Raw genomic sequence first — 25,198 nt, forward strand, 5'->3', positions numbered from 1 at the left:
GGCTGTGGCATGGGGACAAGGTCTTGTCACAGCACCTTTAATTCCAAGGTTGATGCTAGAGAAGAGTTCAGGGATCACTTAGAGTTGTGTTTCATGCCCAAGTGCAGGATGAAAGCAACAAGCCCCAGCCCCCCTATTGAGAGTGGGGACTGCGGCAGCAGTGGGGCTTCCAAGGAACCCACATGCACAGTGCATTTGCAAGGCCACCTGCACCCCAGGCATTTCTAAGGCACACAGAGTATGTCAAGCGTAATTGAAGTGTGGGGATGAGACCCTGCACCTTCTCCAGTTCCAAGGGTGGGAGAAAGGTTGGAGTTTACCCTTCACCACACTCACCATGGCAAATGACCCCCTACCTCTTGTGAGCATGGTTCTGTGGACACTTGCTGTTGTGAAGCAATACGCTTTTAAAAAATGCATTTTTGTAACTTTTAACAAGGCAGCAGTTGTTTAAAAATGTGAATTTTTTAATAAAAAGAAGAAAAAGATAGTTGTGCTAAGCAGGCAACAGGCCAGTTCTTCAAGCATCAATAGCATCACAGCATCACAGCTTCATGGGATATTGGACAACCATGGTTAAATATTAGGCACTCAGGGCTGGCACGCTGGGGAACTCTGCTGGCAAGTGAGAGAAGAGATGATCCATGCAGTGTGCTTGCCTGTGTATGCAAATACGACAATAGGTCTTGTGTGTAAAAAGGGAAATTTTGAAGCAATCCCCAGTGGGATTCCATGGGAGATCAATACCTGCCGTTTACCCTTTGAGAAAATCTCTTGCTGTCAGTGGCCTTTTATTTGCCAGTAAAATTTTCAGGGTTTTTTTTTTTTTTGAGTGAAGTGAATTTGGAATATTTCTCCACTGTTTTGTTTACTTCATATAATTTTGTTATAAGGTTGCAGAAGGAAAAAAAGGCAGTTTACGAAGGCCAGATGTGAGGTTTTATTTTATGTAGGAGTGCTGGCAGCCAAGTTGCTGGCTGTCTCCAGTGGGGCTGGAGTACAAAAGTGGGTAGAGGCCAAAAAACAACAACCCTACTTTTTTAAAAAAATATATATACAGGTTGTGGATGGGTGGATTATAAAACCCCTTTGGCACAGAATCACAGCAAGGGAGCTGTAGGAATGGCCAGCATTTTCTTTTGTAAATAGACAGAATTTGCAGGGGATCCCACAAAAAACTTCTTGGCATATCAGTCACTGAAAAATAAAATAAAAATTACATGAATAATACCTTAAATGGGAAAATGTTGGCGGGGAGAGAATGATGGTGAGCACATTGGTCATTGTACAGAAAGGCAAATTCAGATCTAGTTTTCAAGGTGGCTTCTATTTACTGGCCAAGATGGACCTGCGGTCTCACTTGGTATATAAGAAAATTCCTTCCTGTAGCACCTTAAAGACCAACTAAGTTAAAGACTTAGTTGGTCTTTAAGGTGCTACAGGAAGGAATTTTTTTATTTTGACTATGGCAGACTAACACGGCTACCTATCTGTAATTGGTATATAAGGAAGCTTATTGTGTTCAAACGTGGTTCTCCACCTGAAGTCTTTAAGTAGTAAATTCCTGGAAAAGCTTCACTGCTTGGCTGTATAGACAGGTCCAGTTTACACAAACATATTGTGCTTATTGTGGGCAGGTGGATTAAACTGGATCTAGGAAACCCAGCCAGATGTGTGATGGGGAGAATGTGTTTGCTTTATACTGCAATGCTCAAGAAAATTACTGTTTTAATGCCAGTAGAGGAGTAAAGTTTATGTCTTATATTCATGGGTGGTGGTGGTGGGATATTATTTAACATATATAGATTGGTGCTTGTTGATAACTTTGCTTTATGGGTAAACAAATGTTGCCCTTACTTTTCAGTTCCCCATTCCCACTTAGCTCTTATGACGCGGATATTTACCAGGCTGCCAGATGGGAAACATCAGGTGGCCTAAAACTGTTTTGAAAGACAATACATTTTGGCTTCGTAATATGTTATTTCTCCCTTCTAATATACCCTCCCCCCCATAATAATCCCTTCCCTGCTAATGGCTTTTAGGTGGCTTTTTGCAGACTTAACAAGGCAGTGGGGTCTGTGTCATAAGTCCCATGTTATTGACAAGGCTTTAATTTTCTGCTGCATCACATGGCAGTCTTAGCCTGTGGCATACCATTGCCTTGCATACTGTTTGACATATAGCTCACATTTGGATCATGGTTGTAAACAATAGCACCAAAATCTAGGGCTTATTCTCTTTGCTCTACGGGATAATCGGATGACTGAAAAACACTTAAATACAGGGATGCTGTTTGTGATTGTTCCGACAAAGAGTGATCTCACTTAGACATGGTGAGCTAGTTCGAATAGGAAGCAGCACAGCTCACCTTGCTAAGAATTTGCAGACGCAGTAGAAGAAATAAGCCATTGGGGAAGGCTGTGCCACACATTTACAACTCCATCTATTGCAGGCCATCAATTTCAGTGGGACTTATTCCCAGAAATGTGTGAATAACACAGTAGCCTCAGAATTGGTTTAATATAGTCTCTCAATCACCACTGAGAACTATATAGTTCTACGGGTGGGGCTGGGACAAATCAAACAGAAACTGCAATAAAATGTTGCAGTGTGTCATGTTCCTGTTCAGGCTTCTAGCTAGCCCATCCCTCTTCCAGAACACCCCATTCCACCTCACCCGTTTCAATTCCTTTTCTTCTGATCGCCAACATTTCACAGCCACTGAGCATGCTCAGTCCTCATTTGAATGTTTTTGAGTTCCTCTTGTAGGGTTTTTGTATTATTATTTTTTTGCAAATCTTCGGGTTTCCTTTTGGCTTCATATGGACCATAACTCAGACAATGAGTTTATAATTAGTATATCAGATACTAAGGACTCTCCCCTTCCCACAACTGCAGCTCCCAGATTCATTGAGGAAACATCTAGCATTTCAACTCCCAGCTTAGAGAGAAGAGTTAGCTTCTAGAGACCCAGGGTAGGAGCTGAACCATCTAAAATGGCAGATCTAGCAACTCTAGGGTTGCCATATTTTGAAGAGCAAAAAAGAGGACGCTATGACAATTCTCATTTTAAATACCCTTGCTATATATGTAAGCTATAGAAGCTGTGACATATTGCTGAGGCGGGCAGGAGAAGAGAAGAGGAAAGCAAGTTTTCAACCATCAGTTATGTCTATGTCTCATCCAGAAAGTATAGCCAGACACATTCTGGCAAATTTAAAATATGCTAGTACAAAGTTGGTGTCAGTTTGCAATAGTTAGTTATGCTCTTCAGGAGCTCACAAGTAGGGATGGATTAATTTGTAAACTCGGTTCCCAAACGCCTCCATTTTGGAACATTTCGGCTCCCAAACGCCAAAAACCTGGAAGCAAATCTCCGGTTTTGAACGTTTTTCTGAAGGTGAATGTACGACGTGGCTTTCGTTTGAGAGCAGGAAGCTCCTGCAACCAGTCGGAAGCTGCGCCTTGGTTGTGGAACATTTCGGAAGCCGAACGGACTTCCAGAACGGATTATGTCTGACAACCGAGGTTTGACTATTTCGGATTGTCTCAGTTTATTATTTTCCCAATCTTAAGTACAGTCCTCTGAATTTCCACATCAGTTTGCTTTTTTTTTTTTATTCCTCGTGAAATTTCATTAGCATATTTCTCCTTACACATATTTCTGCATGCCTTTTTGCCTAGCAGATGCTAGCTTTGTAAAGCAATTTCCAGCAATAAAATAACACATTTTGCATGTTATTTTCACTAGCGTGTGCATTTTGATACCCATTTTACCCTTGTAAACCCATTTTTGTACCCCTTAAATGGCTGGAGAACTTGAATAGCATTGCAAATTTTGAAGGATGACTTTTTCCCAATTTGCAAATAGTTTTGGAAACTGCAAATTGAATGCCTTGAATGCCTGCCCATGAGGGTCTGGATGTTGGCGTCACACAGACCTCAAGGTCCACCCCTGACTGGAGAACATTGTTTGGGAAAAAGTCACAAAGAGGCTGGTCTGGTTCATAGCTAAAGGTAAAGGGACCCCTGACCATTAGGGCCAGTCGTGGCCGACTCTGGGGTTGCGGTGCTCATCTCGCTTTACTGGCCGAGGGAGCTGGCATACAGCTTCCGGATCATGTGGCCAGCATGACTAAGCCACTTCTGGCGAACCAGAGCAGCACACAGAAACGCCGTTCACCTTCCTGCCAGAGCGGTACCTATTTATCTACTTGCACTTTGACATGATTTCGAACCGCTAGGTTGGCAGGAGCAGGGACCGAGCAACGGGAGCTCACCCCGTTGCGGGGATTCAAACCGCCAACCTTCTGATCGGCAAGTCCTAGGCTCTGTGGTTTAACCCACAGCCCCACCCGCGTCCCATGGTTCAGAGCTACCTCTCCGCTATTTGCTTAGGGGAGTATATCCTGTCATGCAAAGTCTGTGGCTAAGTCACTGAACTTTGCATGCAAAAGCTCCAAGGTTCAAACCCTAGCATCCCCAGGCAGGACTGGGAGGAACCAGTGATCTGACCCTTATTATAATGCTGCTCCCAGTAGGTACTGGACAGGGGTCAAAAACCAGACCCTCCCATTGAACGCCTTCATAATCAACTACAGTATTCTACCGATTTACAAGCTGTGCACAATGGCGGACTTTGGGCTCTCAACTTCCAGTGGCACTGTGCGTGCCTCTTTGTGCTCCATTCTACAGAATTTTCACACTACCCTAAGGCTACCCAAGCAATTGCATATTCATGTCATGGAACTGCAGAGGGAAAACCTGAAATTACGTAAACCGCGACACAATAATAAACTCATATTTATAATGCATTTGCACTTTTTCCCCTGTTTAAGCTGGATTGCTGCAGCTAAGCCACTCCAAAGCTAGACAGCATTTCTACCTTGTTAGCTAGAATTTAAAATAATCTGATTAAAACGATCCAATTGCTGGTGTGTGTTCTAGGGCTACAGTTTGCGCCACTTTAGCTGGTTAGTATTTTGCCTCTGTGTTGGCATAGGCTCGCCACCTTTCAGCACTCGAATCACAGAAATGTAGTAGATCATGGGTAGGCAAACTAAGGCCCAGGGGCTGGATCCGGCCCAATCGCCTTCTAAATCCGGCCCGCGGACGGTCCAGGAATCAGCGTGTTTTTACATGAGTAGAATGTGTCCTTTTATTTAAAATGCATCTCAGGGTTATTTGTGGGGCGTAGGAATTCGTTCATATTTTTTTTCCAAAATATAGTCCAGCCCCACACAAGGTCTGAGGGATAGTGGACTGGCCCCCTCCTGAAAAAGTTTGCTGACCCCTGTAGTAGACGAACAACTTTCTTACCAGGGAGATCAAGCGGAAGGCAAAGTTTTGCCTGTTTCAACACCTTCTTGCTATACTGTTATTAAAAGGCATAGGAGCCAGGAAAGTTTAAAAAGGAAAGTTGGCAACCCAAATTTGATTCCATGAAGTATGTGGGTTGGGGACCCTCTTTCCTACCCCTCAAGCTGCTGTTAGCCCCATAGTGTGGGTGTCCCCCTCTCCCACACCAGGACTAATAAGATGTAGGGAAGATTCAGCAAACAGTGTGGAGGAAAAATAGTTATACCATATTGACCCATTCCCCCATATCCACAAAACTGGCTTGAATGCAACCTGAGTGGAGCCTATATTTGGGCACAGTTTAAACTTGATTGAATACAGTACGTCTTATATGGAGTCAGGCTGTTTGTCCATTTTAGCTAAGTATTATCTAGGCTGACAGGCAGTGGCTATCGGAAGTCTCTGGCATAATCTGTTGCTGGCTATTAACTGGAGATGGCCGGGATTGAACTTGGGATCTTGTCCGTTCAGAACGTGTGTTGCATCACTGATCTATAGCTAGGGCTGAGAGAATGTACCTATTTCAGTTCTCCCGGTTTCTCATTTTTCCAATCTTAAATTCAGTTCCCCACATTTTCACACTATTATTATTATTATTATTATTATTATTATTATGCCTCATGAAAACTCGTCAGCATTTTAGTGCAACTTCCTCCTAATATACACATATCTCCATGCTTTATTCCTAATACAGTGGTACTTCTGGTTACGAACTTAATTCGTTCCAGAGGTCCGTTCTTGACCTGAAACCGTTCTTAACCTGAGGTACCAATTTAGGTAATGGGGCCTCCCACTGCCGCTGTGCGATTTCTGTTCTCATCCTGAGGTAAAGTTCTTAACCTGAAGTACTACTTCCAGGTTAGCCGAGTCTGTAATCCGAGGTGTTTGTAACCTGAGGTGTTTGTAATGCGAGGTACCACTGTATACAGTTTTCAAAAGCAGTTTCATTTCCGCATGTCTCTCCACACACCCTGCCAATATATACTGTATTTTTCGCTCTATAACACGCACTTGACCATAACACACACGTAGTTTTTAGAGGAGGAAAATCTGTCGGCATGCCACCCGTAGGCATTCCCTCCATAACACGCACAGACATTTCCCCTTACTTTTTAGGAGGAAAAAAGTGAGTGTTATGGTGCAAAAAATACGGTACATTCCATGCTCACTGTACTGCATTCTATATTCAGTTTTGAGTTGTGGTTATGGTTTTTTTGAATTGTTAGTTGCTTGGTATCCAAGGGTCTCCAGCTGACGAATAACACTCTTAAAAAGACAAAAACAAAACAAACAGAATAAAAACAGCCCCCACAGCAGCCACAGGAAGCTTGGGCAGTACCAAACTCTGGCAGCTACGTACAAGTTACTTGGAGAATGGCATTGCAAAATTTGGAGAAGTACAAATTTCAAAGGATGGCTGCGATTTGGTTTGCATACAGTGGTACCTCGGGTTAAGTACTTAATTCGTTCCGGAGGTCCGTACTTAACCTGAAACTGTTCTTAACCTGAAGCACCACTTTAGCTAATGGGGCCTCCCACTGCCGCTGTGCTGCCGGAGCACGATTTCTGCTCTCATACTGAAGCAAAGTGCTTAAGCGTATGTAACCTGAAGCGTATGTAACCCGAGGTACCACTGTATTGTATTAGTGAGAATTAGGCAGGTTCTCCTTTAAATGAGAACTGAATGGGATTTCTCTCTCTCTCCCCCCCCACTAGTAGTGGCACTTCTTCAGAATAAAACAACCCCCCTAAATATCCCCATGGTCCCCAAACACCATTCATCAGATTGAATTCAAAGCTCTCACCCCCACCCTTGAAAGTAAAAATTGAAATATCATGAGGTTTTCTCACAGATGTCTTGTAGTTTGGCCATGAGACACTGAAAACAATTGTGTCTTTGAAGGCTGGAGAGTTGTTCTCTTTGATTGCTTTAACAACAACAGCAATTATCAGTGGGTATATCTTGGGAACAAGTAAATGCTTTGTAGGGGGAACTGTGGAAGGAATTTACAACTGGAGACGTGCTGGGTTTTAACACTAGAGAAATGTACATTTGCAGTAATTTCTAAGCTGTGGGCTGGGACACCCTAGACTGCAAGTGTGCTGTGGGGCCCACAAACAAACCAGAACTTTAGGTTTGCACATTTAAACTGGATTAACATCCTTTGTCCTGGAGCAACGAATCCACTTAGGATAACAGCTGTGGACTTCTTGTGCTTTGGAAAAGGGACAGGGAAAATGCATGAAAAGTTGGATTGCTAACAGAAAGACGTGTAGAACCTTGTTAAGCAACGTGAGGTGAATGCAGGGCCGGATTTAAGTTTGATGAGGCCCTGAGCTACTGAAGGTAATGGGGCCCTTTATATGTCCAGCTGTCGTTTGTCAACAGCAAATTGTCACTGTTTTTTGTGTTGAATATATGCTATATGGTAATTTATGGACCTAATAGATATCTAAAGCCATTTGCACATGCAGAATGTAGGCACCCTGTATATAGAAAGGAGCAAACCAGTGATATTTTAGGGAGCAGGCTAGCAGGCGGGGCCCATGACTTACATCATAGGAGCCTACACAACACAAACACTGTTGCTGTATGTAGGTTTTATTTTATTTGTTTTTTATCTTATATTTTGGAAATGTACATCCAGGGTTTTTTTCCTTTAAATTTTTTTGGGGGGCCCCAAGAGAGTGGGGCCCTAAGTTATAGCTTGTTTAGCTTATACGTAAATTCGGCACTGAGGATGACAACTGTTTTGCAAACAAACCAGGATGTATGCTCAGTGAAGATAGGAAGTAATCCAACCTCCGTCTAAGATTTGTGCAAGCTAATCAGGATGAATGCTCAATCCATAAATCATCTGGAGGGGGCCCAATAGAGCACAGATTTCTGCATGCACAACTTCCCACCTCTCCTCCACCAGTGCAGCCCCTGAATCTGTTCTGGGGATTCCTATAACAGATTTGGGAGGGCATGAGGTGTGCAGAACGAGGAGGGGGGAAATTCCACTGTGCAAGTGGAAATCCTTGCATTTTTGCATCTTTTTAGTAGAATACTGCTCCTCCCTCTGTGGCTCTCGGCACCTGCTGCCCGAGGCAGCTGCTTCTCTCTGTCTAATGATAGAGCCGACCCTGGTTGCAATTGGACGCTGGTTACAAGGGAAGCATCCCTTGGGTGTCTTTAGGCTGTTTCCCTCCTGTTAGTCCAGGGAGTTTCTGGCTTAAGTATGAAATGATTGTGTGGTTTTCGAGGCTTGCAGCCAACTGATTGAGTTGCAGAGAACTTTTAAGCAGGCAGAATGGGAACGATGCTCATTTGAACCAAGAGGAAGAGTGCAAAATCAATTACAAATGCAAATATGTTTGAGTCCTAAGAATAGCTGCCTTTGTAGCTAACTGTGCACTATAAATATCCAAGGTAGAGCTAATCATCTATTCTCACCCAGTGAAGGGAAATAATTCTCAATAGCTCCTACAATCAGATGAGGGTCTTACATAAGTAGGGTTGCCAACTGACTAGAAAAAAGCAGCTTAGCCTACTCCTATGCTTATAACAGAGGAGTTTGTTGGAATCATTTGAAAACCCAAGTTACCTGTTAATTGCTGCTGATTAAACTATTATCAACTAGACTCAAAAAGTTAGAAACCCTATACACAAATACGACATTTACTTTAATTGGTAGCTTCTTTAATCCTACAGCATTTAGTCAACAAATTAACTTTGGTTATGTGTTGCAGAGATAGTTTTGTGATATTTATTTGTGTGTGTTGTTCTTATCATTTGACAATATTTAATCTAAGTATTTGTGGGAAAGGAGCTACATTTTTTGTTTTGTTTTCCATTTTACATCAATAGTCAAGGTTTTGTGGAGTGACAACAGAGTTGCAAGAGCTTAGTCAACAAGCTGAAAGAGGAAATGAGGTCTTCAGTTCAAATATAAAAGCTAAATTGTTTGTCGGGAGCCGAATTTTGAATAAGATCATGGGTTTGGATTCTGGGTCCAATTTTAAGCGTCACCTCCAGATGGCAACCCCCCCCAACATTTCAAGGATGCAGAAGTAGGAGGAGGGATTGAGAACAGAAGAATATAGTCTTCCATTGTTTACAGAATAAAACTGTTACTGAAATACGTGATGCTATTGTGTTTTGGGGGTTGAGGTATTATGGTGTTGGCCTGGAGTTCCCAAGCAGTGTTGGTTATAACACAACATTTTAGGACTGGTGACCTAAAGGACACCTATAGTGGGGCAAAAAGCCATTATCTTGATTCAGACCACAGATGATAGAACTGAACTGCTTCATGAATTGTGAGCCATCAATTTCACAGTAGAGTCTCCTTTGAAGGGTTATCAAGCAGCCAATACTGATCAGTAAAGTAATGTATCAGGTAACCAGGATTGTTTGTTACCTGTTGTTGATAAATCTCCATTTTGCATCTATTTTTGCCCCTTTGGGGATGCTTTGTTAAAATGTTCTTGGTGTGAGTTGCTAGAGGTGAACCCTCCAGGGTTCAGCATTCAGCCTCACATGTTTAGAATTGCAGAATCATAGAATTGTAGAGTTGGAAGGGACAACAAGGGTCATCCAGTTCAACCCCCTGCAATTCAGGAATCCTTCGCCCAACATGGGGCTTGAACCCACAACCCTGAGATTAAGAGTCTCGTGCTCTGAGCTATCCACATGCAGAGCCCAATAAAAACCACCCTATTGGAATCTGTAAATATAAATGTATAAGGAGAACTGCCCTTAGCTATACATTACAGGAGATGCACTGGTCCACATCTTTCCCACACGGTCCCCCTGGTGATGTCTCGTAAAAGTGACATGTCATGTGATGTCATCATGGTCAGCATCCCTCCTCTCCAGTTCATTGATCACTATGTAGGAGGAGGTGGGGAAACAAATGACTTCCTTTTACCAGGGACAGGAGCTGTGCATCCTGTGTAATAAATATCTAGGTAGGCTTTTAGATGGTTTGCAAACCAAAGAATTCTCCAAAGCATAGCTAATGCAAGTCATGCTTCTTAGCTGTGCCTTGATATCTCCCAACGCCACTTCATTTCCTATTTATCCAAGGCCTGGGCTCTTAAAATAATCATATATTCATGGCAGACTTTGGAGCACTGATTCATTTTTGAAGTGGTTTTTGGCGCTGGACCAGTTGCTTGCCTCTCTAGTGTGTTATTTTGCGCTGAAATCCCAGCATAGGGAAGTCAATGGGAAATTCTGAGAACCAGCCGACACCAAATCACTAGGAAGAAACCTGAAAAGGAGATCTAAGGCGTTTTACACAGTGAATATTCTTGCTGCATTTCAAGTCAAATTTGCCCATCACTGTACATGTACCCATGGGCTGATGCGTGTTGAAGTCACCTGCCGTGGGTGGAGTCTGGGGGGTGATGTCCTCACCTGATGGAATTGCCTGATTGGTTTCCCACCCTTGACCTCCACCTTTGGAAATTGTGATGGAAAGGAAGGCTTCACACACCTGGGATTCAGCGTGCTTCAAGTAAGAATACTGTGCTCAAGATCGCTTGAAGTTGACTTGAGGGAAGCCATGTCAAAATGCAGTAGTTTACTAGAAATTGCAGGATAGGTCTGGATCCTGTGTACATGGATGCCCTACTTAGGGCAAGGTCTTCAGAAGCTGTTGCAGGGAAGAGATGGAGTATGGCCACTTTGAGGACTGGGAGGACTATGATTTCCAAAGCTGTTGCAGCAAACTTCATTGTGCTGTACTTTGATTCTGATGATGGTTTTATTGTACAGTTGCTTTATTTAATGTGTGGTGCTTCTATTCCCTCTCATCGATCAATAATCTGTTCCTGCTTCTCTTCCCCCTCCTCTGTTTTGTTACTCTCAGCGTTTTCAACCCAGTTAACTACTTTTATAACCTTGGGTATTTTTATTTATTGTAGACACGGATCGAGCTTTAGCACTTCTGGAAGATTATTGCAAGAAGCTGAAAAAGCCGGAAGAGCAGCCACTGAAAAAGGCCATTAAAAAGGTGATGGGCATCTTTAAAAGCAGCTTATTCCAGGCATTGCTAGGTACGTAAATCCAGCTAATGCTTATTTTTTCTTCATGGTTGTTATGATTCATGCAATTGGGTGCTGAAGATGGATGGCTCTTAGATGATTCTCATAGATTGGCTTGGTTAATGGGGTCATGTGAACAACTAGCTTGATGTGGAGATGTTTATTAACTATGGTTGCTGTAGGTGGTAATCACCATAAAGTTAAGAATTTGAAAGACCACCTTCTTCCCTGATAACAGAGGTGGCGCTTCTGGTGGTTCCACTACTTTCAGAGGTTTGGAGGTGGGCAATGACAGCTTGTGAGAGAGCCTTCTAGGTGATTGTTCCAAAAATGTGGAGCTTCCTCTCTACAGAGGAGGGGGCACCATATCTTTCTAGCTTCTGTTGTTTGCTGAAGATACACTTGCCCTCTTTACCTTGCCCTCCTGAAAATTGAAAAACGTGTTTTGGTGTCTGTCTTGGCAGAAAACATGACCTACCTGTTTTTGATTCTAGTGCTACAGGTGTTTGCTTGTTTGTTTAACTGTCCTATCTGTTTTTATATTCTATAATTTGCTTCTCATGAAGGGTGGGTTAGAAACACAATAAAAATAAATGGTGATGTGGAACTTTTCTCGCTCTCTCATTTTCCTGATGTAAATGATTCTGCCAACCCGCCAAGCTGCTTTCTGCTCTATTATGGGTACCTATAGGCTTCCCTGATGGGGCAAATAGAAACTTTGGGGAAATGTTTTACATTGGGAAAATGATTCAGTTTTGGTGTTGGGGGCACAGTTGCCACTTGACAAAATTTAGAGGTGGAGGATTCAATAGTGGATCTCCAATGTTGCCTTGTTATGTCTGGCCAAAAGAGGAGGTTGAAGATATGCTTTGCTGTGACTCTGGGAGGCAGAGAGATTGTTCTGTCAAATATGCCCACCTTTGGAGATAGTAAGTGTCTGATAGTTTTGATAGGCAATCACCTTCCTCTTTGCTCTGAAAGTGTTCAGAGAGTTGAGCACAGTGGTTTAAGAAGAAGAAGAAGAAATTGTAGCGACCACCATCACCTCCTCCTCCTCTCCTTCCATAAGACCAAATAACTGACCATGGGAAAAGTGGAGATGGAAGTAGCAGGTGCTTGTTGAGACCTTATGGAGTGTCTGTTCCAACCAGAATCCCTGGTGGGAATCTGATGCTCTGGAGCTTTCACTTTGAAAGAAATGGGAGGTGGAGTGTTTGTGTGATTCTGGGTCTGTTCCCGGTCACCGATCGGTGCTTCCATAGACTTGGCAGAGTGCCTTTTGCCATCACCTTCTCCACTTCCTCCTTCCTCACGACATGTCTGTTGGCATCAGGGAAGGAGAATGAGTAGGAAGTGGTGAAAGGCCCTTGGAGAGGGTCTTACAGAGGTGGACATAGTTCTTTTCTGATCCTCCTTGGAAGAATTCAAGCAGGTATCTTGACAGAAATATTTAGAAGTTGCTAAAAATTTTGGACATTGGGATGCAGAAAGGGGAGGTATGGGGGAGTCTGAGAAACAAGGTTTATGAAAAAAAAGGTTATGAAACTATACGTGTTTGTATGTCTTTTTATATGTTTGTATTGTTTTTTAAAAAAGTTTTGTAAAACCAATAAAAAATTTTATATATAAAAAAAAGAATTCAAGCAGGTATCACCTTGTGGTTGAAATTCAGCTCTAGTCTTGGAGACAGAAGGCGAAAGCCATCTCTCTTGTTTGTCTGTATGTACAGGGCATATATTTTCATGTCAATCAGTGCATGTTTTGTCCTTGAGGGAATGCTGCTAATATATTTCCCCCCAAAATGCTTGCTTTCAAAACTGCTACAAAAGTGGTGTTGTTGTTTCCTGTGATTTCGGGTTTTTCTTGGGGTAGCTAAGATGTTTTGTAAGTGAGAAAAAGGAGAATTACTTGAGCCAAGCTTTCCTTCCATTGTGCTGTTCATCACTCGTTGCGATAAACAGGAAAGAAGTTTCCCAGCCTGTTGATTTAATGTTTTTTTTTATATCTATTAAAAAAAACCACAAATGCATTTATTCTCTCCATCCACCCACTTGAGATGACCTTTCTTCACTCCCGAGGTGCTTTTAAAATTTTATTACGGAGATTTTGGAATGGCGAAACATGCATAATCTCTCATTACAAAATTGTTTTGCTCTTTGAATGCCTTGGATTGGCTGATACTCAATAAGTGACTGTGCAACCGTATTCCAAGGTTGTAAGAGGATGCCGTTACATAATAAAACCTGATTATTATATAATCGTTACATATAATAATCACACTTCTGACATCTGTTTGGGACCACGTTTGATAGGCTGCCGCGTAATGCGTTTCTGCATTAAAATTCACACAAATGTCATATGGTCCCTGTGCTTTGGTTTTCAGTCTTATTCCTTTTTTTAGATCTGTTGTGTGTTCATCGATTTTTGTCCTGAAAAGTTGCTTATAACTCTGAATATTCACAGCGCTTGTGGCAGGTTGCAAATGTTAAAATCTAACAAAACAGAACCAAAGAAGAAGCCAAAACCTCACCAGTAAAACACACACCACAGCAACAACAACAGCAGCAGCGAACAAGATAACTCAAGGTTTAAACTTGTAAAAGCTTCTCTACTCTCCAAAAGCTAATATTTTTAAAGGTGAGCGTTTCACTTAAGCAAAACCAAAGCAAACGTTAAGAGAGTTGGGAGAGAGGAAGATGCAGAATTGCCTTGAGGCGGCGGTTTGGAAGGTGATTAATAAATCCAAGTTAATAATAATGAATAATGCACCAGCTAGGCCTGAAGGTTTTAACTGGGATGGGTGTGATCAGTCTTCCTGCTTACTCTGCATCCAAGTGCTACAGCTTCCAAGATCCTTCCTGCTTTCTCTTCTTGGGCTCTTTATCTTTAAATCAGACTCTGAAGGAGCCTTCAAAGAGAGGGCTGAGGACAAATGGTCCCTTAATTCCTTTCCCATTGTGGCTTCCCAACAATTGATGCGAAGAGGCAAACTGCCTCTGAACATATATGAAGAGCACTGCTGGTTGAGGCCAATGACCCACGTAGTCCAGAATTCTGTCATCTTAGTGTCCGACCAGATGTCTATGGGAAGCTCATAAGTAGGACGTGAGCACAACAGTGCTCTCCTCACTTGCAATTCTCAAATATTGTTATAATAACAATAACAATCCCCCACTCACCCGACTGGGTTTCCCCACTGGGCATACCACTTCTACTACCGTGGAGGCAGAACATAGCCATCGTGTTTAGCAGTGACTGGTAGCCTTATTCTCTCAATTTCTCATTTTACGCATCTTAAATTCAGTTCTCCGTGTTTCTGCAGTGATTTGCAATTTCTTTAAAAATCCTCATGAAAATTTGCCATAACTTTAGTGCAATTTTCTCCTTATATCTGTCGACACATTTCATGCAAACAATGTTCCTCGAGATATTTTTTCGTATGTTATTTACACAAATGCGGTCATTTCTAATGCATCCTTTCCCCCAATGCATGCATGTCTGTGCGCATTGATGGAGATCTGCATCACAAAAAAATTGAGAAGTGCAAAATTTGTAGGGTGATTGGGTTTCAGTTCGCTTATTGGTTTAAGAAGTGCGAATTAAGGAGTTTCTCATTAAAATGCAAATGAAACTGAATTTGTCTCCCATGCCTAAGGGTGGGGCCGGCTGCAGTTCCAGAAAATGTGCAGGCGTGCTGTGTGGCGACCCCAGAACTGCGACTAGGATTTTTGGAGGTGCAGCTTTTAATTATGGGTAGGGAAAACCCCACAAATACTGGGGCCTGGATTTCCTTTCGCTTTGCATTCAGCCCCTGAACCTTAGTAGAGATGCTTCTAAGCAGCATAATCTTTTAAGACGTATCATGTTTCCCTAGCAGAGGAATCAGGGCTCATTACTAGGTTGCTGTAAGAGTAATAAATATGAATGAGGCCTTGATTATAGAAACAGATGAATAATTGAAATGGAGAACTGAGAGGCTGGCAGTGCTGTGGCTAGAGGGTAGTTTATCAGAGGATGCTCTATTATATATAATAAGTGCCATCTTGGCAATCTCAATCCACTCAGCCATGCTGCACCAAAACAGGCATCCTACATTGGCTGGCTGTGGTCTTCACAACCATTGAAGAAATGAAAGATATATTCTACTTTTTTTATATAATACCCCGCCCATCTGGTTGGGTTTCTGCAGCCACTCTGGGCGGCTTCCAACAGAATATTAAAAACACGATAAAATATCAAACATTAAAAACTTCCCTAAACAGCGCTGCCTTCAGATGTCTTCTAAAGGTCTGGTGGTAGTTCTTCTCTTTGACATCTGGTGGGAGGACGTTCCACATGGCGGACGCCACCACTGAGAAGGCCCTCTGCCTGGTTTTCTGTAACCTCACTTCTCAGAGGGAGGGAACTGCCAGGAGGCCCTCGTCACTGGACCTCAGTGTCTGGGTTGAACAATGGGAGTGGAGACGCTCCTTCAGGTATACTGGGCCAAGGCCATTTAGGGCTTTCAAGGTCAGCACCAACACTTTGAACTGTGCTCAGAAACGTACTGGGAGCCAATGTAGGTCTTTCAGGACCGGTGTTATATGGTCTCAGCGGCCACTCCGAGGCAAAAGTAGGCAGGGCAACAGCTGTGTGGCTTAGCTCGGTACCAAAGACCCATGCAAAAGTCACAGGTTTCTGACAACAGCATGCATTTCTTCACCTGGCCGAGCATGATGCATTGCCTTTGTTCAAGGACACATTCCAGTGAGGTGAAAAGGCACGGCCAATGGGGCAAGGGCGCTTCCCAGCCAAATAAATGCACACGGTAGAAAGCAACCTTTTCATTGTCAAAGATAACATCTACAGTCGCTTCTGTAGAGCTCTGGATACCTTTGCACACCAATCTAGTGTCTAGGCAGTGTCAGGGACTGGCTGGATGGCAAAGAGTGGTGGGAGATGACAAGTCAAGATCCCCACCCCCCAGGGAGGACACAGAGGGGGAAGCAGGAGGTTTGAGTGAACACGGGGGCTCAGAATAAGAAAGGCGTTCAAGGGATAGGGCTGGACGTTGAGGGACTCCATACGAGTGCAGACTCTGACAGAGAGGAGCCAGATGCTGTTTCAGTTGCTCAGCGGCTGGGCAATCCCTCTGCAACTACCTCTCCACTGACACCCACGTCACAAAGAGCCTTGCACATTGCTGAGCCATGGGCCAGACAGGTCCAGAGGGGGGTCCCTCCCCCTTGCAGCAGTTTACGACGGCTTGGGACGAGTCTAGGAGGAGAGGGTTAGAGAGGGACCAGATTAGCCTAGAATGAGCTCAGTTGTGTTTTTACTTTTGTGAATAACAGGTGATTGCACGTCACGTCTCAAGTCCCCTTTCCTGACCTGTGGATGAACCAGCTGTCCTGACAGCCCCTTGATAGGCAGCTATTCCCAGGTCCGTGCTCTATAGAGCAGTTGCCACAACAGGGGACCACTTTAAGTACCTTCCACCAGTTTATGCACCTTCCCCCAACTGGCTTGCTGCATGCAGCCAGAGGTTATGCCTGCATGGAAGCGTCCTCTGCTCATCCCTTTTCACCCCCTTCCTGGTTCTGGGAGAAAGTGGCGCAGAAGAGGGTGGGGAAGCCCTTCCAACCCACCCTCTGCTCCACCCTCCAGCTCTGAAGTTCCCCTACCTCAGACTCTTGCCTTATGGCTGATACAGGTCCCCCCAAATCACTGACCCTGTCTGCTGAGTCAGACTCCAGCCCCGTTTCCCCTGCTGCACACTCATCAGTGTCTTGCCCGTCCCTGACATTGGCATGGCTTGGAGAGGGTCCTGGGGTCCAGATAGAGTACCCTGTACCTTGGCTTCCTGTCCCTGCCTTAAAAGGGCAATGGTGGAAGGGGTGTGTGGGGAATCTGAATGGGGAGAAAAAAATGATGCAGGTAGCGTGTCAAGAATTGCATGTCTGCTTCTCCCCACTGTTGGGGGAAAAACAACAACATTGCATGCAGAAAGCTAGTGTATCAGGGAGAAGAATTCAGTCGAACCTCCCTGGCATTCTGTTTCTCTGTAGCCAGATCTCTCCGTCTCTGATACACCACATAACATTTCTCTCACCCGCAGGAAGGTGGACTCTCCTTCCTTGGAGGTTTTTAAGCAGAGGTTGGATCGTCATCTCTCAGGGGTGCTTTGGTTGAGATGGCTGCATTGCAGGGGGGTGGACTAGATGACCCGCAGGATCCCTTCCAGTTCTATAATTCTATGATTCTGTTATATTTCCCCACCTTCTCTCGCCCCGAGTGTATCTCTCCCTCTCTCTCGCAGGCCTCACATACAGGCCACAAACATGCAATACCTCCCCCTTCTCTCCCTCCCTGCCTCTCTTTTTAAAATTATTTTATTTATGATTTTCAATTTTATACATTTCAATAATTTTACATTCATCTTAACATTTCAAAACTTGACTTCCTTCCCTCTCTTTCCGCTGTTCCTTGAATTTATTTTTAATATTTTCCACATATCCAAATTATCTTAATTTGCTCATTTATTCATCTAGTTTAAATATATACTATTATAAAACTGCATGTTATTACAATAATCCTGCCAATGTTCTTAACTGTTTACAGTTTATTTGTAAATATTCAATAAACCATTTCCATTCTTTTGTAAAAAGTTTGTTATCTTGATTTCCTATTTTTCTGGTAAGTTTCAACATTTCTGCATATTCCGTAAGTTTCTGTATCCATTCTTCCTTTGCTGGGACTTCTTCTTCTTTCTGTTTTTGGACAGGTAACATACTTGCTGCTGTAGTTGCATACATGAATAGGTTTCTATACAATTTAGGTAGTTCTGTCCCTATAATTCCCCAAAGAAAAGCTTCTGGTTTTTTATTGTTGTTGTTGTTGTTGTTTTACAAAAGTTACTTTAAACATCTTTTTCAATTCATTATATATCATTTCTCAGTAAGCTTTAACCTTACTACAAGACCACCACATAAGATAAAAATCTTCTTTCTCTTTACATTTCCAACAACATTTGGATTTATACATTTATACATTTTGGCCAATACCCTGCCTCTCTTACCAAGTGTATCCCTCTTGGTCACAACAATCACACAACAAGTGTACTTGAACAACTGCCACATGCATTCAGAAAACCCCCTCCATGGGCAAAGGAAGTGAGCAAATGGGGTGATTTCTGACACCGCTTCCTCCCTGCACCCAGACATTGCAAAAAAGAGCCCCATCATGGGTTAGTGAAGACAATACTGAGCAAGATGGACCAATGGTCTGAGTGGGTATAAGGCAACTTCCTGTGTTCCTATTATTACCCCCCTATATTGCTGGTGGGACACGGGTGGCGCTGTGGCTTGCCGATCAGAAAGTCGGCGGTTCGAATCCCCGCGACGGGGTGAGCTCCCATTGTTCAGTCCCTGCTCCTGCCAACCTAGCAGTTCGAAAGCACGCCAAAGTGCAAGTAGATAAATAGGAACCGCTCCAGCGGGAAGGTAAACAGTGCTTCCGTGTGCTGCTGTGGTTCGCCAGAAGCGGCTTAGTCATGCTGGCCACATGACCCGGAAGCGGTCTGCGGACAAACGCCGGCTCCCTTGGCCTATAGAGCGAGATGAGCGCACAACCCCAGAGTCGGTCACGACTGGACCTAATGGTCAGGGGTCCCTTTACACTTACATATTGCTGGTGGGGTGGGGGAACTTGAGGCTGAGACAGTGACTTCCCAAGTGAGTTTCTGGCTGAGCTTAGATTCAGACGGCGGACTTCCTGATTCGTAGCTCAGCCCCTACTAAGCCACCATGCAACACCAGCTAACTAGATGAATAAGCAGGCACAATATTTGTAGATTCTCCTCCTCTTCCTCCTCCTCCTCCTCTCAGCCACCTTTCTGCTGTGTACATTTATCATTAAGAAAAGTGCATGGTTTTCCAGCTTAGGGAGCTGTGCTGGGGAATGAGAAGATTTATATGTGGATATGTGTGTGAGCGCACAGAGTGCATTTGTGCGGAATCATCTCTATAAAACATCATTTTGTTTTGAGCGGGAATTAATGCTCCGCAAATAGCTGTAATCATCTTACGCAGCATTAGGTAAAATCTAATCTCTATAGGGTTTTTTCTAAAACACAGATAAACCCTGCCTCTAAAGGACGGCGCATTTCCCGGATCCTTTCAAAACACACACACACCAGCTTCATTCTCGAGCTTGTGTAACCTCCCCTCTGCGTTTTTCAAAACTGGGGCATTTGCAGCGTTGCCGTGAACTGAAAATTTACACTTTCAGCTTTTCTTGGCACACGATCTTCCCGGCAGCGGCAAGAACAAGAGAAAAGCCACGGTATCTAGTTTGCGTGCGTGCTTTTGGAACAGAAGACTGACGCAAAGAGGCACTGTGGCACGTTTTGTGGCTGGCAATGTAGCTTACGTACATCAAGTTTATGTGTGCACATTTCATTTTATTCATTTGAAGTGCGCCGGGGGCACTACAGATGCCGCTGCACTCCAGTTCCCATAAACTCCAGCCAGCATGGTCAGTGACCAGGGATGATGAGAGTTCTGGCACCTTGTACACCTCCTTCCAGCAATTCCTGCAGGCAAGCTGATGATAAACTGCTTTCCTTTGGACCACATCAACAAGGCTGAGAGGGGGGCCTTGTTGTCTGGGGAGCCCAGGACCTCCATACACACTGCCTAGGCTTGTGTCCTGAGGAGGTGACTTTGGGGCTGCTATTGCAGCAGTTTGACTTCACCCCCGGAAGTGCACCCCATTGTCTCTCGAGACAGATGGATGCCAATGACAACAACAATAACCACCCCTTCAGTTGTGTGTGTGGTTTTCAAGGACTCTTTGTTTATTGGCACTGGCTATCACCAGTGACGGACGTGGGTGGCGCTGTGGGTTAAACCACAGAGCCTAGGACTTGTTGTTCAGAAGGTCGGCAGTTCGAATCCCCACGACGGGTTGAGCTCCCGTTGCTCGGTCCCTGCTCCTGCCAACCCAGCAGTTCGAAAGCATGTCAAAGTGCAAGTAGATAAATAGGTACTGCTCCAGCGGGAAGGTAAATGGTGTTTCCGTGCGCTGCTCTGGTTCGCCAGAAGCAGCTTAGTCATGCTGGCCACATGACCCGGAAGCTGTACCCTGGCTCCCTCAGCCAATAAAGCGAGATGAACGCCGCAACCCCAGAGTCGGCCACAACTGGACCTAATGGTCAGGGGTCCCTTTACCTTTACTTATCATCAGTGAAATTTATCAAGGACCTTTTTAAAGGCAGTTATCTTTTAAAAATAAAAAGGACACCTTCCTACCTCTAAACAGGATTGCATGGCTATCCTACAAGTAATAATAATAATAATTAATAATAATTTATTATATATACTCCGCCCATCTGGCTGGGTTTCCCCAGCCACTCTGGGCAGCTTCCAACCGAATATTAAAAACAATACAGCGTCAGACATTAAAAACTTCCCTAAACAGGGCCGCCTTCAGTTGTCTTTTAAAAGTAAAATATTGCCTTGACATCTGGTAGGAGGGCGTTCCACAGGACAGGCGCCACTACCGAGAAGGCCCTCTGCCTGGTTCCCTGTAACCTCATTTCTTGCAGCAAGGGAACCGCCAGAAGGCCCTCGGCGCTGGATCTCAGTGTCTGGGCTGAACGATGGGGGTGGAGACGCTCCTTCAGGTATACCTGACCGAGGCCATTTAGGGCTTTCAAGGTCAGCACCAACACTTTGAATTGTTCTTGGAAACGTACTTGGCTAAAATGGGATAGGTGCACCCTTTGAATTGATGATCTAGATAAGCCTTTACAATCTCAAAGGAGCATCATTTTTATTTTCCAACTTGAGCAGTCATTTAATAGCAGAACTTAACTTTCAAGGGCGGCTTTTATCTTGAGTGAAAAGTCCCAACCGCCATCTTCATTTCATAAGCAAAACTGTCCTAAAAAAACTTAAGCTTGAATTTTTGCATAGCCCCTCCCCTGAAGGCTCCTCTCTGGAGTAGAAAAACGACACTCCTGCAAATGATCTCAGGCAGCCAGATCTTTCTTCTTCTTCTTTTTCCCCCCTGTCAGGTATGCAGCCAAATTATAGCTTACTGAAATCTGTGTTCTTCTTGCTGGTTCCTGAATAGCACCTGAAAAAATGTCAAGGAAGATGTTGTAAAACACCCACTTGGATGTTCTTTGAGATTTTGCCAAAGGCTAGATTGTGATAGAGATGACTTGCAGTTGCTTGAAAAAGTATTTGGAAGGAACAGAGAACTCATCATTTTTCAAAGCAGGCCCAGGCTGAATTCTCATATACCTTAATACTCAAAGACCCCAAAGAATCGTAGAGTTGGAAGGGACACCAAGGGACATCTAGTCCAACCCCCTGCAATGCTGGAATCTCAGCTAGATCATACATTACAGATGACCATTCAACTGAAGGAGAGTCTATCACATCTCATGGGAGTCTGTTCAATAGTATCACTACCTTTGCACAATGGTCTTGACACACCTCACCTCAGCACATCTCTGCTGCTGGACCAGTCTGACTTAATTCCCATTGGCTAAATTCATACATGACACTCAGTCATAGGTTGTTTAATAAACCACAAATTGTCCCCCAGACGATCAAACAAACCCTGAATTGTTTCTCCAAAGTTAGGTTTGTTTCCTAGGAGTCTTTGCTGGTGACTGTCTTGTCCTGGAGGCATCAAACCACGAGTTAAGGAAAGTGCTGGGTTCACACGTAATGCCAGACCATGGTTAAGGCAAAGCATGATTTGTAAGCCAGCAACAAACCATGGCATGCTTTGTTGGCAGTAAACAAATCACAGTTAAGTCACTGGGCAGGATTCATTTGTAATGCTAAGCCATGGTTTAGGAGACTGAAGTCAGGTGATTGATGGGGGGGTGGGGGTGGGTCCTACCTCCCTGTCAAAGTTTGCTTGTAGGGTGAGGGGACCAAAAAGCTTTCCCCACTCTTGACTTATTCTTTCAGCTTCAGCCTTTCTACGTACCACAACCCAACACTATAGGGTTGTTGTAAAATTAGAGACGATGGATGTGAACTATTCTGAATGCTCGAAAAAGCTCCTGTGCAAAAGTTAAATATTTAATGCTAGTGTCATTATTTGGTTAGTTGTGTTCGTAGCCCAACTTAATTGTAGGCACAAGAGAAGTTTTTATAGAGGTCTACGCGTTAACGTGATTTAGGAAAGGGAAAGGGGCATGTTAACGGCGCAATCCCATTTGTGTCTACTCAGAAGTAAGCCCCACTGAGTTCAACAGGATAAGTGTGTATAGAATTGCAGCCCAAAGCACCACAGATTTCAGCTCACTGAAATCAATTGCTGTGCCTATAAAAATTTCTCGATAGGGAATGACGTCTCTAATTAATCTCATGTGATAGTGGGAAGTGTGGATTTATTGCCTTGATCGCAGCACAAAACTCGAATCAGCCTTTATTTGCTGCTTTTAGCCAAATATAGCCCTTTCTGGCTAGTCACGTGAGAGCGGAAAAGAGAAATCATCAAGTAATATTTTTAGATAATCCTGCCTTAACTTGAAATGTTGCTGATAGCACAGTTCAAACCAAGATAATGAAGAAAACCAGAAGGAACGAGGAGGCAGATTATATGTAAGCCTTGGGACACAAGGCTGCTGAGCTATTTATTAGTGTGTGGTGGGGGGTGGGACACACATACACAATGCTGCACAAGTTGTGTTTAGGAGTCCTGATGCCCAGCTTCAAAGTGGCAGTGTCTGGATTCCAAGGGAGACCCAGCCATGCTTTACACTTAATACAGTTTTTTATCTGGATGTTATGGCTTTAGTGCAGGGGTTATCAACCTTTTTGAGCCAGTGGGCATATCTTGACATTTTGAGCAAGTGTCGTTGTGGGCCCCAGTTACAAAATGGCTGCCATGGGATGTGTGTGTGGTATGTGGCGTAAAACAAAATGGCAGCTTTGAGGGGAGGGATGCCATGAAACAAAATGGTTGCATAGTCTAGGAGAAGAGACAGGAGGACAAAACGATGTGGGCATGTCTACATCAGCCACCCTCACGATTCCTGTTCAGAACGTAATGTCCATTGCTGGCATTCAGTGAAAAATGGGCATTTTAAGGGTGAGTTTTCTATGTAGGAAAGGCTGGGACACTGCAAACAGGAACTGAGCAGGAAGAGCAAACAGTCTGTCATGCACTGTGGATTTTTGAGGGAGTATTCACAGAGATGTTTTACGGGCGCCATAGAAGTATTTGAAGGCACACTGGCACCTCTGCATGCAACGTTGGCAACCCTTGCTTTTGTAGCTATTAAGCAACATATCCTCCATCATTCAGCTTTGGTCAAACCTCACCTGGTATAGGGTGAGGGACTGTAGAGAAGGTGGAGGGCGGTTCTGTTGCATAAGATGAAGTCCGTAATGTAACAATAGTTTTGGATACAACCCTGTATTTCCACCCTTTGCATTTATAAAGATAATCATCTTAAAATAGGTGCTGAATGAGAGTGAACAAAGATAATTTGCTGACCACTCAAGGAGAGTCAAGTCTGGCAAAGCAGCTTACTCTATGGTCTTAACCACTTCATGCATTAACTAGAGCTAAGCATACATGAAGCTGAATTTTTTCACAAGTTGTGTCAGAAATTTTTCTGCTAATATTTGAAAATTTCCCGATGCTCTGGAAAGTGATTTGATTTAGTACATTTAGGATGCAATTTCCTAAATCTTGCAAGAAATGAGCAGCTTAGGGTGCAGCGGATCTGTGACTCAGTCAGCTGATTCCTGGCTGAGCATGTGTGCTAAGTCCCCAACCCCAGCTCAGTTGAACATATGATAGACTTGGTCATTCTGGTTGGGGCTCAGCCAGCGTAAGTCTCCCCAAAGAGGCATGTTGGGGGTGGGTGTACAAGCGAGGACATAGGCTGGATCCTAAGCCTGTTCAGCTTGGTAATGTGACCTGGCAGCCCAGCAAATCACACTATATTAAAAGCTTGTTTTCCCTCTCCTGTGTGTCGGCTGAGCAGTAGCAGCAGCCCCAATGCTGACTGGGGATTAGATCTGGTGTAACTTTATGCCGACTTAATTTACAGCCATGTTCTTTATGCCAGGTTCTTGTGCATAGGCTTGCTCCATAATTTACTTGCATTACTTGCTCACGTTGCTCTGTCCCAGCTTCTGCCAACCTAGCCGTTCGAAAGCATACCAGTGCAAGTATAATAGGTACCACTGCAGAGAGAAGGTAAACAGCGTTTCCATGCATTCTGGCTTCCATCACTGTGTCCTGTTGTGCCAGAAGCATTATAATTATGCTGGCCACATGACCCAGAAAGCTATCTGTGAACAAACACCAGCTCCCTTGGCCTGAAAGCGAGATGAGCGCCACAACCCCATAGTCGCCTTTGACTGGACTTAACCATCCGGGGGTCCTTTACCTTTTACCTTACCTGCATTTAGTAAGCAAATCTAGAAACTCTGAAACTGCCAAGCTCACCTAATATCTTGATGGCATTTGGCAACTATTCATTGCTACAAATAAACTTACAAAACGGGAAATTCCCTGAGTAAAATAAAGCGGTGAGGTGGGGCGAATACATTCCCATTCAGTGCTAGATATCCAGTCAGCCATCAATGCACTATGTACACAGCAGACAGAAAAGGCCTTGGCAAATTCATGGAAGATAAGTCTATTAATTAGTTATTAGCCGTGATAATTAAGTGTTCAAGGGAGCAGAGGCTGAAAGATAGTTGTTCGCTAAAGCCCTCAGTGAGTTCACAGCTGAGATTTGAAGTACTACGCTGCGCCAGTGGAGTCCCATGAACTCCCT

The 25,198-nt window shown here is 43.9% G+C and overlaps 1 protein-coding gene across 1 annotated transcript in view; it reads left to right on the top strand.

Moving 5' to 3' along the window:
* DLG2 (discs large MAGUK scaffold protein 2) overlaps positions 1–25,198 on the top strand; it is a 907,935-nt gene that overhangs the window by 9,204 nt on the left and 873,533 nt on the right. The window contains exon 3 of the mRNA XM_081196960.1: positions 11,275–11,406. Within this exon, the coding sequence (XP_081053086.1) occupies positions 11,275–11,406 (132 nt within the window). The remainder of the gene's footprint in view (positions 1–11,274; positions 11,407–25,198) is intronic.

This window comes from Podarcis bocagei, assembly GCF_964188305.1.
Source record: "Podarcis bocagei genome assembly, chromosome: 6".
Lineage (NCBI taxonomy): Eukaryota > Metazoa > Chordata > Lepidosauria > Squamata > Lacertidae > Podarcis > Podarcis bocagei.